General features: G+C 50.6%; 2 protein-coding genes across 5 annotated transcripts in view; one reads left to right on the top strand and one right to left on the bottom strand.

Moving 5' to 3' along the window:
- LOC106736970 (disintegrin and metalloproteinase domain-containing protein 9) overlaps window positions 1–6,964 on the bottom strand; it is a 34,550-nt gene extending 27,586 nt beyond the window's left edge. Inside the window, exon 1 of one of the 4 annotated variants that reach the window (XM_019496221.2) lies at window positions 6,820–6,964. In XM_019496221.2, the coding sequence (XP_019351766.1) occupies window positions 6,820–6,887 (68 nt within the window). In that variant the 5' untranslated portion in view covers window positions 6,888–6,964. Of the gene's footprint in view, window positions 1–1,752; window positions 1,885–4,818; window positions 5,829–6,819 lie in introns of those variants that run through there. The other 3 variants (XM_059730648.1, XM_019496219.2, XM_006275755.4) reach the window with 3 other exon arrangements.
- Window positions 6,965–7,753: 789 nt separating this feature from the next.
- Window positions 7,754–11,306, top strand: TM2D2 (TM2 domain containing 2). Its single transcript, XM_006275756.3, has 4 exons — window positions 7,754–8,018; window positions 8,681–8,768; window positions 10,029–10,144; window positions 10,459–11,306. The coding sequence occupies exons 1-4, from the start codon at window positions 7,804–7,806 to the stop codon at window positions 10,670–10,672; spliced, it is 633 nt and encodes a 210-aa protein (XP_006275818.1). The 5' UTR covers window positions 7,754–7,803; the 3' UTR covers window positions 10,673–11,306.
- The last annotated feature ends 2,215 nt before the right edge of the window (window positions 11,307–13,521 follow it).

Consider the following 13,521-nt stretch of genomic DNA (forward strand, 5'->3'; position numbering starts at 1 on the left):
CACAGCTACAGCCACGCTCCAGGAAGCGGGACTGTCGCTTTCATTCCCTGCCACATTCCCTGGCTTTCTGTCCAGCTCCGATTCAGATCCCAACACACATCCCCCAACTTCACACGTGCTCCTCTACCTTGGACTGCCCAACCGGCTACACTTCAAGGACCTGCAAATCGGTGACTCGTGCCTCCCACTCCCCGGCGGTAACTGTCCTTTCCCCTTTACGCAGCCCCCTTCTGTCTCCCAGAGCCACCACGCGCCCCCTTGCCCTACAACCCCGCTCCTGCCATTTCATCTCCATTGCGCTCGCAACCCCATTGCTCATGGGCTGTCACTCGAGACCGCCTGCTGCAGAGCGGGTACCAGGGCTTCCCCACACTCATTCATAGATGGAGCGCAGGGCAGCGTGGCACCATACAGACTAACTGGGTCAGAGGAGCTCATGGTTAGCCCTTTTCTTTGTGCCACGTTACACCCAATTCAGCATGGCGACCAATTTTTGCGACCAAAAGAAACTAGGCAATACCAAGCGACCAAAGGAACCAGGACATACATAGAGACAGGTGACACGAATTACTAAGATCAAGGTCTCACCGCCTGCAGGGAAAGCTAGGAAATAGCACGGCCATCCATTTCTAGGTCGAAGCGCATCAAGCCTGCACACGCACGCAGCGCTGTTTTACCGATTCAGGATTCTTTTGCGAAACACAGCCCCGAAAGAAGCTAGTTTAGCTGTTTAAAATCCCTCCTTCCTCTCTGTGCTTCGTTACAAGGAAAACGGAGTCAACGCACTCCTCTTTTCTGCTGAACTGCGCGTCTCTGCCTGATGCTGAGGGGGAGGAAACCGCTTCTGAGTTTTCCCACGCGTTTCAAGGGAGAATTCCCAGAACCAAGCACAGAAACGCTCCGAGCATCGCTTTAAAAACCATGGATGAGATGTGTTCAGTCTGGGTGGCGGGGCACCGGAAAGACAAACAACATGCTGGAAGCCAAAAGCCCTGGTCCCGCTCAACGTGGTGTTTAGTGCTGCCTGTAAGTCACATCAGAAACCACGACGGACCTTCTCACGTGTCGTTACGAAACCACTAGTGCCGAACGCACGCAAGTCTCTCTTTGAGGAGCTTTTCTCACTCAACTTCTTTCTTCTCAGCTCCGCAGACACGCTGCGGGCGCTTAGACAGGGCAGCATCCGTGGTGCTCTTACCCCAGGACAAACACAGGTGCCTGCCGACATGGGGCCTGGCCGCGCGTTTGAAAAGCCCGATGCGCGTTCGTGGCTCTTAGAGAGGCAATGCTTCACGTGGGGCACTGCTCTCCTCAGCCGGGGGCCGAGCAGTTCAAGCTGGCAAGAGGAAGCAGCGACCCTACCGCCGAAGCCCGAGCATGCATCGTTCGAGACTTGGGCGTCAATAACCCTCCTGGCCCGTCCTGCCCCGGCCATCCAGGACCACCCTGGCCACTACCTCTGCGCCTCTCCCTCTTCGTTTCTGCCCACCACCGACTGCGCGGCCCCCGGGCCCCCTTGGCAGACCCCTGGGACGGGGGCTGCACCCTGCCTGCCCCATCCGTCACTCACCCGCGCCCCAAGGCTGACTCAGCCTCCTGCCACAGAGAGCAGGGCTGAGCTGGGAAGGGCAGAGACGCCAGCTGGGCTATCCCATCCGGGCTTCCCAGCCAAGGGCATCGGTGGGTGCTGCCTCCCCCTCGGGCCCGGGCACACGTGCCCCCCCGCGGGGCCGGGCACGGCGCTGCACTCACCGGGCCGGAGCTGCAGGCCGGGCCCCGCCGCCAGCAGCAGCAGCAGCAGGAGCAGGGGCAGGAGCCGGGCCCAGGCCATCCCGGCTCCGCTCGGCTCGGCTCGGCTCGGCCCGGCCCGCGGCCGCCGCGATATGGAGCCTGCGCCGCGCCGCCCCGGGGCGGGCGGGCACCGAGCGGGAACGCCCGGGGGCGGGGCGGACAGATGTGGGGGCGGGGCTTCCGACAGATGTTGGGGCGGGGTGGCAGAACCGCTGGAGCCCTCTCGGGGTCACCCCAGCCGGCTAGATGATATATAAAAAGTATATATGAATAAATAATAACAATTATATATATATATATAAATAAAACGAATAATAGAATATATAATATATATAAATAAAACGAATAATAGAATATATATATATATATAAAAATTATATATATACATAAAAAGAATCATTATAAGACTATATAAAAGAATATATATAAAACGAATAATAGAATATATCAATGAATATATATAAATAAAAAGAATCATATAAGACTATATCAAAGAATATATATAAATAAATAATAATACTATATTGTATGAATATATATAAGTATATATACATAAGAATTATATAAAAGTATATATACATACGTACATACATGAAAGAGCTAAGGTTTTTCACATTCCCAAAGCGCCGACTTTAAGAACAACGCCAATAATCATGAGAGCTGGCAATGCTGGATCTCTGGGATGGGGGGGGGGGGGGGGGGGTTGCGGGAAGCCCCCCACACAGAGATGCTGCGTACAGAAATCTCTTCCTTTGGTTGTCCGAACACATTTCAACATTTCCTGCTGGGGTTTTTTTGTTTCCACTGACTGTCAGCATAAAACACGGGGCCTAGGGGAAGCCGCGGATCAGATCTGCTGGTTTGTGTGGCGGACTCGCCTTTCCCACATACCAGGAAGAAACTCTGAAGCCACTTCTGCAGTCCATCAAGGCTGCTGTGTCTGCTGCATGCATAAATGGAGTTTAGAGAATGCAGAGAACCAAGCCCTGGGTTATCTACCCAGGGATCTCATGAACATTACCGCAGCCTCTGAGTGCCTTGAAACACACGTAGGCAGACAAAGTTCCTTGGGTGAATCTGATATCTTTTATTAGACCAACAAAAAAGATATCAGATTCACCCAAGGAACCTTGTCTGCCTATTAGACCAACATGGCTACAACCAACACCCTTGAAACACACGTAGCGTTTGGCAGCAACTCTCAAGGGCAGAGCTGGGATCCGAAACTTCTTCCAGCTCAGACTGACACCACCGGGGCTGACAGGGCCCCTCAGATGCTTGCAGCCTGATGGATGCGTGGCTTGGTGAGGATGTGCCAAGCGTGCTGCGCAAGATACTCCATTACCCTGAGCCTGAAAAATTTATGCTGCACCCATCTGATTTCATCTCTGCAAGGCTACTTAGCGCTGCCAACCCCAAAGGTCCTCAATCATTACTTGGGGCCTAAAAATCACGAGACTCAATGGCAAACCCTAGGTTTAAACAATACTCTTGGGGTTCTTCTTCTTTGCCCCTGGCTTTTGACCATTCGGATTATATGGTCCAATTTGATTCTGCAGCCAGCCGGGCAAAACGCTTACTTTTTTGGTATTAAATGCTGACCTAGTCATTTGCCTCCAAGAGCTGACGCTTTAGGGAATACGTATGTTATTGCAAGACTTGCCATAAAATTGCAGGCATTAACAACATGAGGTGGTATTTTATTTTACTTCATCTGGCTCTTGTCTGCCTGCCTCCCTTTGTGTACCTCACCCATCCTAGCAATAGCTGACCGTGTGTGTGTGCATATATACACACCCAAAGCATTAAAGGCTGAAACCTGCTCTTGCACCAGTACGCATGAATTGTACGATGGCAGTGCCCAAAGTTGAGTGATCGCAGCTCCACTCGGCTAGATGTTGCCCAAAACACACAAGCACACAATTCACCAGCCCTACCCCAGCATGATATAATATAATCCAAAGGTTTGATCCTAACCGAGCAAGGTGATACTGATTCCCAGAGGGCTCTGCTTGGGTATAAAGGCCTTTAGACCAGCGCACAAGATCAGCACCTAAAATGTAAGGAAACGAAGAAGAAACGACAGACTCTGCCCATTAAAAGCAATGCACGTGACTAGAAATGAAAGTCATGGTCTGGGGCCTGTTCAGCTCAATACAAAACCATCAAAAGGCTTCACAGTTGTTCTTACGTCCTGCCCCTCCCCTCAAAAAGCTGCATTCCTATTTTTAGGACTTGGAGCACGGGGAGATATACTTTTGGATGAATGTGGTCCACACATCTGTATCTGTATGGGGATACAGATGAGTAACATAAGATGAGCTCTCCAGGATCTGTGCGTCTGCATATACCTCACTGCCTTCCGCTGCAAGTGTCCGGCATGCTTCCCTGCCCTGCCTTCCTCACCAGAATCATATAGCAACACATGTATTCAAAACCGCCTCGCCAAAACAAAATAGCCTGTTGCACACGCCAGAGCACAGAGGATGAGAACAAACAACACGTGACAGACGTTAGTCATGTCACTGAACAGACTCCTGCAGCGCAGTGTGGGACAGAAAATAATATGGACCTACTGACAGGATTTGTCTCCTCTGGTTATTTTGCTTATTTATTGGACACGGAAATTTTCTCTGGGTGGTTTTGGCACCTCCTGTGCTTTTTTCTTTATTTTTATTACTCCATCTAGATGCGCCTAGGAACTGCACAAGAGTAACTCGACATACAAAAAGGCTGCTACTCAAACAGCTCTGTCCCGGCCCACACATCTGGCAAAAGGATGATTTCCACCCCCCCGGCAGTCATTTTTCTTCTGTCCTAGTTTAGTTTGCTGGATTTGTAATACAAGAATATACATCTGGAAGGGACACCCCCCCCCCCCCCAAGCCAGGCTGACTCATCCTGCAACCGTGGGCACTGCATAATACTGGCAGTCCAAAAAACCTCCAGTGCAACCCCTCTGGCATGCCTTAATGCACAATGCCAAGCTTACGTATGTTCCCAAACCAAACAAGAGCCCTTACTCACCTGCCACCAGCAGAAAGTAGAAGAAATGGCACAGAATTGGTTGAGTAAACTATGCCAACTTTACTGTAGGGAGTGGGGCACAGGCCAGGGTGCAGTGAAAGGCCAAACTGAAACAGTGCTCCTTGCCACTGTGACCTGGGAGGAAATTCCTTCCTGATCCCAAATCTGGACATCCATTTAAGTCTCTGTGCATGAGCAAGACCCGCCAGCCAGGCACGGGAGAAATTCCTCAGCACACCTAGGAACAGCTGTGCAGCCAAACTCCGACGTGGAAAATGGTATCCTGTTTTACTTAAAGACCAAACAAAGAAAACTGGTTTCCTTCATCACAGTGAATAAAGTCCAGGGACTCAGCAACTTGGAAACCCTTCTCCCCAAAGCTGTGGGAGGAAGACCTGCCCCTCATGTTTCTGGTCACATTCCTCCAGCAACAAGCGACCATTTCCAAATTCAAATGAACAAACAGGAAAACAACAAAAAACACCAAGCTGCGTACAGCCAGTGAAAAATATTCTGAGCAATGAAGAAGACACAGGCAGTCAATCATTCTCTCGCCTGTTTTCCAGATGTGCTCATATCCAATTGTATGCTGTACCTGGCTTCCTACAGATGCTCAGACCGATAATTAGCATCACATCACAGCCTCATAAACGACAAGAGAAATGCTTGGCACTTCAGCAGCGCGTGGAGTCTGGGAATGTTGGCACGCCGCTGCTATGTTGTATTGTCGCCCTAACATTACAAATAGGGGAACTGAGAGAGAAACAGGCAGGGACGGGTGCAATTTCAGGGGCTGAGTCAGCAGCAGAGCAAGAAGCACACCTAAGGGTCCTCGAGCAAGGCTAACTAATGTCCAAAGCCTTGGTCACCAAAGCCTTTGGCCTCCTCCCAGGAAGTTGCTTGGGGTTTGGCCTCTTCCAGTTTCAGTGAACACATCGGAGATGAAGCACAGGGCAGTCAACATTCGGGGCACTAGGAAGTCATCAGGGATATGAAACTGCGGTCAGAAAAAGAGGGAACATTACATGAATACCAAGCATATCTCAGGATAGCGAGAGGATCCAGTAAACATTTACCCCAGATGTTTCTCAGGCACATGCAGCTGGCACAACATCTCCCCATCCGCATTAATAGGCATCCTATCTTTCCTCTGCCTCCAGGGCCCTGGGCAGGTATCAGCCACTTGGACATGGGTGATGCGTCATCCCACCGGGGTGATTCTCTTACAAGATCAGAAGCACCTGGTGCCCGTTTGTTAGGGACAGTGGAGCTTTGACCAGGAACAAGCTTCTTCACTTAGCTAAAGTCCTGTCGCCCTTCCTGGCTCAGTACAAAACAGAACAAAACAGAACCAAATCTAATGACATCAAGCAGTGCTCACTGGCTGACATCCCATGCGGGACTCCTCTTAGTCTGAGCAGGCAGCCACGAACAGCCGGACAGGCTGTTTCCACTAAAAAGAGAAACCGAGGAAGTTGGTATCTTTGACACCATCAGATTAGTTTACAAAGAAAATACAACATCCTTTTTCCTCAAACACAGGAGGAATCAACCAGCACGACACGGTTTCCTCTGCTCACACCTCCTTCCACCAGCACAACACCAAATATTCTCCACGCTACCTGTGCTGCCGCGTTGAGGCATCCTCTCTGCTGTGGTCGTTCTGCCTCTGTCACAGACAACCAAGCTATCACCGAAGAAGAGCCAGCAAAGCCAACCCCGGGCACCCTGCACATGCCTTTGTTTTGGGTAGCGATTTGTGGAGGCTGCTGCTGCTCCAGTCCTCGGGTTCCCTCAAAGGAGCTTGCCTGCTCCTTACTTACAAGAGAAGGGCAGTTACGAGATCCCTCAGTTACAAAGATGCTTTCAAAACAGCTGCTCTGGCCCAGTGCCTGTTCGTACAGAACAGACACGGGCTTTTTCTCTGCAGAGAGCGGGCATCGCAGACTCCCCGGACGGTCTTGCTATCAAATCCTGCCAACCGCACCGGAGCTGACTCACGTGAACACCAAGGCACTCCCCGGGCACGTTGGTAGCGCACGTGGACGTCGAGTAACCGTAAGCTTCATTTACATCCATTGGCTGAACAAGGTGCAACGGTCTCCAGTTGCAGTGAGAGGTTTGGGTTGCATATTAGGAAGAAGTCTCTCACAAGGAGGCTAGTGAAGCACTGGTACGGGTTACCTAGTGAGGTGGTAGAATCCCCATCCTTGGAGGTTTTGAAGACCCGGCTAAACAAAGCCCTGGCTGGGATGATTTAGTTAGGGCTGGTCCTGCTTGGAGCAGCGGGCTGGACTAGAGGTGACCTGCTAAGGTCCCGTCTGGCCCTCATTGTCCGCGAGTCTAAGCTTTGGGTATGGCTTTAGCGGAGGCGAGAGGCGCGTAGCAAGGCAAGCAGACTGGCAGGGCCGTGGCGTCAGTGCTCTGCTGTGGCTGTGGGACACCTACGGCCTGGCCACCCCGCAGCACCGGAGGGGACCTTGCTGCAGGCGCCCTGCCTGCACGTGTTCACTCTTGCCCTGCGACGACGCCTCCGCCTGGCCTGGGGCACCAGCCCCTCCGGGCCCCAAGGGACTGCCAGCCCTCTGCATTGCGCAAGGGGCTGAGTGCACAAGGCCCTGTACTGCAACCAGGACCCTGGCGCACGAGGCTGCCCACTCCAGGGGCACCAGCACCCCCACCCAATGCCGCCCCTGTCTCTTTAACGCCAGGGCGGGGCTCCAGCTTTGTCCCGGCCCCCTCTCGCTCCTGATTGGGCATCTCCTGAACCATACCGCCTGACGTTGTTATGAGCCATAGCCCCACCCCTTCCCAACCGGCCACCCAGGCATGCCTGTTGGGAATTGGTCGGAGCCGCGCGGCTCTTATTGGCCCTGAGGCTGTTTGGTCCCGCCTCCTCGCTTCGCTCTGCGCTGCTATTGGCTGCGCATGTTTAGTGGCGCTGCTTCCGCAGCGGCCTAGCTCGCTGTGCTGGGCTGCGCCGCCATGGGGCCGCTGAGCTACGTGCTGCTGTGCGGGCAGGCGGCGCTGCTGCTCGGCAACCTGCTGCTGCTGCACGGCGTGTCGCGGGGCCACCAGCACAACGTCACCACCCCCGGGCCCGGGCTCGGCCCCGGCCCCGGCCCCGCTGAGGGGGAGCCCGCGGCGTCCGCGTGGACCTACGGAGACCCGCGAGGGCCAGTTGTCCTCTGCTCGCACCTGTGAGCGCTGGGGCCTTGGGGAGGCGGGGCGGCAGCGCCCTTAGAATCTATCCTGGGAGGCTCCCCATGTGACGTCATGACATTAACGCGTCATTACGTCAGCAAGGCAAATGCACGTCACTTGCGTTTTAAAAACTCACTGGAATACTGTATTATTTTATATAATGAGGTTATTTTGTGGTTAGATCATATTTATATTATAGCGTATTTTTATATCAATTTTACATTTACAGCATTACACTTGTATTATATCAATAGATTTGTATTAGCCTAATACTACATTTATATTTTATTATATCATATTCTTATAATACATAGTGTAATGGTAAATTACATTTATATCAATATGACATTTATATCCTGTTCATATTGTATTAATACTATATTTGTATTGTACTAATATTACATTTACATTTTATTAGATCATATATTTATATTACATACAAATATAATGTAACATCATAGCATTATACGATAGAATATTATACTTCATATTTATTTTAATGACTGCCCTTTCAGTGATCTCGCCAGGTGCCTCTGGGCCGTCTCCTGGAGACTTCTCTCACATTCCTAGAGACTCTGGGCCAATCCCGGAGGCTTGGCAACCCTACCAGGGGGGTGTGCATGACCCTGACCGTGACCCTGACTGGCTCTCGTTGCAGGCCCGAGGAGTTCATGGTGTGCGACGAGCCTGTGGACCACCTGGGCAACGCCACAGCGCAGCAGGAGCTGACCTACGGCTGCGTCAAGGTGGGTGATGTGCAGAATGCAAACAGATGCGTACAGCCTAGACCCCCGAGGGCCCCAGAGCAGCAGCCGAGTTCAAGGTCAGGGAGCAGCCTGGTGCTGCCAGTGGTGAAGCAGCTGGCTGCTCCCGGGGTGCTGCTCAAAGCCATTGAAACAGAGAGGAGGGGGGCAGTGTTGGTGGCATGAAGCCAAGCACTAAACCCCCAGCAACGGGTTATTCTGCTGCACCCTCTTGGCACAAGGGCACTGTTTTTGGTGGTGGCAGATGACAGAACCAGGAGCAGTGGGCTCAAAAGTTGGATATTAGGAAAAATGAGGTGAAGCACTAGAACACGTTACCTAGAGAGGTCGTGGACTCTCCATCCTTGGGGGTTCTCAAGACCTGGCTCAACAAAGCCTCAGCTGGGATGATCTAGTTGGGGCTGGTCCTGCTTTGAGCAGGGGGTTGGACTAGATGTGACTGCCTGAGGTCCCTTCAACCCTCATTGTCTGTGATTCTGTGAAGGGTATGGCCTGGTGTGCAACCCCCGGGGTATGTAAACTGCACGGTCGCCAGAGTGGCAGTGACTCTCTGCTCTCTTCTCCTTCCCTTCCATCTGCTCTGCCCCTTGGGGAGGAAAACACCAGGCTGAAACACTCGATATTTCCTAGCTCGCTGCTGTCCCACATGGTGTGCTGTCCACTAGGTCACATTTTGTCCCTGTTGGGCACTTCTACACTTGCTCTCGGGGTAGGGGAGGGCGCTTTACTTAGAGCGGCCCCCAGAGCTGCTCTAAAGTGCTGCAGCATCTTGTGTGTTAGCAGCCCCTGGTGCATGAGGCTGCAGCCTCATTCAGTGAGGTTTAGTTCTGGTGCCCTCGCCACCATTTTGAAGCATGGGGACGCTGATATATGAGACACAGAGTCTGCTGGAGTGCAGTAATTACCATGTTCCAGCATACTCGATTAGTCAAGTCTGCTCGGACGCACTGTAATTACAGCGTGTCAGAGCAGCCCTGCAGTGTTTCCTTGGGCACCCATTGACATTAAAAAGATGGGGAGGAGGGAAAAAGGACAAAACGCAGATTGATGAAATCTGTAGCTTACCTGATGAAGCATCTGTGTGCCTGAGGGCCAGAAGCGCTGTGACGAATGAATGAGTCCCCGGGTGCTCGCTGAACCGGCCAGGAATCTGAAGATGCCTCTTGCTGGAGGGCCATCGCCTCTTTGTCCTTGGAAGCGGCTGCCAGGACACTCAGTTGTGCGTAACATTTCCCCCCACAGTTTGGCGGCCAAGCCTATAGCGACGTAGACCATACTCAGGTGCAGTGCCGAGCGCTGGAAGGCATCGAGTGTGCAGGGCTCCGGACTTTTCTGCGAGGGAATAAGCCATGCATCAAGTAAGATTGTGTTTGGGCAGGATACGTGCAGTGTGGAAGACTCCGCTCTGTTTTGCTACTTGGGGTACTTTAGTAGCTGCACGGATCCAACCTTCCTTTGCCAAAGTATTTTGGGAAGCGGCTCGTATGGTTGGATTTTAGTCTTGCTATGCCCACAGTTGCATCGCAGTTTGTGCAGTTTTTCCCCACTGTCAGTTGGACAGGGCCACAAAGCAGAAGTTAGGAGGAGGCTGGTAAAGGATCAGGTTTGCCAGGCAGTATTTCTCTTGGGCCAAACTGCACTTGACAGAGCTTTCTGATCTTCTTGTTTGCAGATACACTGGACACTACTTCATAACCACTTTACTCTACTCCTTCTTCCTGGGTTGCTTTGGAGTGGATCGGTTCTGCTTGGGTCATACTGGGACAGCAGTAGGAAAGCTGTTGACTCTTGGAGGACTGGGCATCTGGTGGTTTGTTGACCTTATTCTTCTCATCACGGGTGGGCTGATGCCCAGTGATGGCAGCAACTGGTGCACCATTTACTGAGAAGAAATGACGTCTGCCTGAAAGCTGAACCCAAGAGAAGCTGATGCAGCATTTGTTGTCTCTGCGGGACTGGAGACGAACTTCTGCCTTTGTTGCAGAAAACGCTTTGCATTTGCTTTGTTTTTACCGTGTGTAAATACGTTCTGGACTTGTGCATTATAAGCTGCAGAAGAATGCTGTGGCTAACACCTGTGCATATACCTCAGACTTCACCTTCAAAGACAAATCCTTGTTAAAATGATTTGGAAGCTTCTTCCCTGCAGAATAACAGTTGACAGGGTTAAATACTTGGCCCCTCTTGCATTCCACTGTCAGGGTAATGTATCCAAAATGTGCTAATTTTGGCCTGTCCACAAAGCTCTAAGATTGGTTTTTTGAAATGTTCAGTTTCACACGAAAAATACTTTTTTACTGAGAGGCCGCAATAGCTGAGCTCATAGCCCCTTACCTCACTGGTGGCTTGTAGAAAAGGGAGAAGACATGCAGCTCAAAGCTTAAGTATTCAGTAATCCTCAGCATGACTTGTACAAAAATCTGTTGGAGAGCCGACCTTTCTTTTTGTATAAAGGAGAGCCTGCAACCACAGACAGGTAAACAGAGGTCTTAGAATAAAAAAAGTGCGTGGAAAGACCAAGCGCTGAGTTATCTGTACGACTTCCACCTCGTCATACACTTCCATTATCTGTAGGTAAAAGCAGCCAGGAAGTGTACGGCGTAGTAGGGGCACATCTACATCTTAGCGAGATCTGACAGTCAGTGGGATTAGAGGAGAGAGGGCACGAGACCTGTGTTCACAATATATGCTCTGAATCGGTGGCAGGTGAAATGGAAGCACCGATTCAAGTTAAATAAGCAAAGAATGCAGTGAGAAGCAGTGACTAACAAGTTAGTCCTTGTTAGGTTGGTTGGACCAACCTTGAAGGTTAGTCCACCTTCACCACTTGCAATGCAAGCAGAAACTTTTGCCTTTGCTTGCTGTCAGGATACACACTTAAGCCCGTTTCTCAGGACAGTATCAGACTTCCCCTTTTCCATTACGGGAAAGCTCTGGAAAGTAGAGCACATGGGGTCCAGATGTTCTATTTCAGGTCACTTTCAAAAAAGGGCAGCAAATACAAATGGAAAAGAACTTGTCCATAGCTGAGCTCTAAAAGCACAGTCACCAAAAACCTGCACACTGTCTTTGACCAGCTTGGATGTAGCAAGTTAAATGCCCTAGCCACGTATCATGGGGGCATTAGCAGTACACAACAGCTGCAAGCGGAGTTGGAGAGGAAGAGGAAGGAGGACAGGAAGCAATGAGGAGTGGGGAGAGGGAGGGACAGCTGCATAAGTTAAGGTCATGCTAAAAAAAGACTAGGAGACACTGCAAGTTACTTTTGCAATGATGCATAAAATCAAAGGATGTCTGCTTGCTAGGAGAGGAGAAGATGCTGTAGTCTCCACACAGCCTTCCCCCAGCCATAATTTCATGAGCACCCCACGGTTATTCCAATGCATCGATATATACAGCAGCTTGTTTTGCAAGCATCTTTCCTGTCCACCCACCCCTTTGAAGTCTCAACAGTTGTCTTGTTAGAAATTTTCCAAGCAACCCTGACCCTGACTTCTATGTTTGGGCTGCTCATTTCCGTATCATCATGTGAGGAACCTGACCTTGAGGAGATTATACTTGCCACTTTGGGAAGTCAGCCTGTCTCCTTCAAAGCAGTCAACGACAACATAGCAGGGCTCCGAAAAAATAAGTCGCCCATCATGACAATGGGAACAACCAATCAAACAAAATAGTCCTTAAATAAGGTCTCGTTAGAAACACCTATAAAAGACTGTATAAAAGCTAATAGAAAAAACTGACAAAAATGCAATAAAGGTACCAAAAAAAAAAAAGCCAGAAGTTAAATGCAAGCAAGTCCCCTTGATTTCAGTGGCAATTTAGCCAAGCCTCAAGTGGAGACCAACATCTGATCCGTACCTGACCTCGCCAGCATTTCAAAACTAGTAAAAGGAGTTTTGTGCTTATGTTAGAATGGATTTATAAATGTGAATTTCTGGCTCATTTTATACTCTTTATAGAAAGGGCAAAAATCAGTTGTGTAGAGCAGCTTGCTTGAGAGACTTCACCGCAGTTGATCTCATCTTGGTTTGCATCTCAAGCATGTGAGCGAGTAGGCAACGTCTAGCCATGGCCCTCCGTACCGTACAGTTGTTCCCCCAACCAGGTTTCTCTGAAGTTCAGCTACAGGTTTTGGGTCAGGTTCTTGACTGATAAAAGATGATTTGCCTCTGAGGAAGCCGATAGGATTGTGCCCACGTCCAGCACTGGTAAGACTTGCCTTTCTCAGTTTTTCACCACTGCCTTGTCCAGACTTTAGGGGAACCTCCCTGCTTTTTGAATTAACTCCCAAATGCTCATGGCTGCCCAGGTGTTCCTTAGGATCACAGTTTCTCCCTACTGGATCTTGTCTCTACTGACTTCTTTAAAACATAGCAGTGATAGAGTCAGTGCAGTCATTGGGAAAACCAGGATTTGGCCACAGCAGACCCGGAAACTCTGATTCTGGAGCACCTCTGTGCCCACCCGATGCACCCTGGGGGGAGAATTCATGGGATCGCAGAGACAGAGCTGACCCACAGATGCTGGCTACAGGAGAGAGCGAGGCATTGGCCCTGCCAGCTACAATGCCTACACAGCAGTGCCCTACCCTGTAGAACTGCACAGCATCAGGTTATTGTTCAGCTGCTGTAAACATGCTTGGTGCCTCTCCATAGATATCACTTCCCTCCACTCCTCTGCTGTGAAGTTTGCTAAAAATTGCCGTGCCAACACTGGGCCCTTGTTCACCGTCGTT

This window comes from Alligator mississippiensis, chromosome 7 (genome assembly GCF_030867095.1).
Source record: "Alligator mississippiensis isolate rAllMis1 chromosome 7, rAllMis1, whole genome shotgun sequence".
Classification (NCBI taxonomy): domain Eukaryota; kingdom Metazoa; phylum Chordata; order Crocodylia; family Alligatoridae; genus Alligator; species Alligator mississippiensis.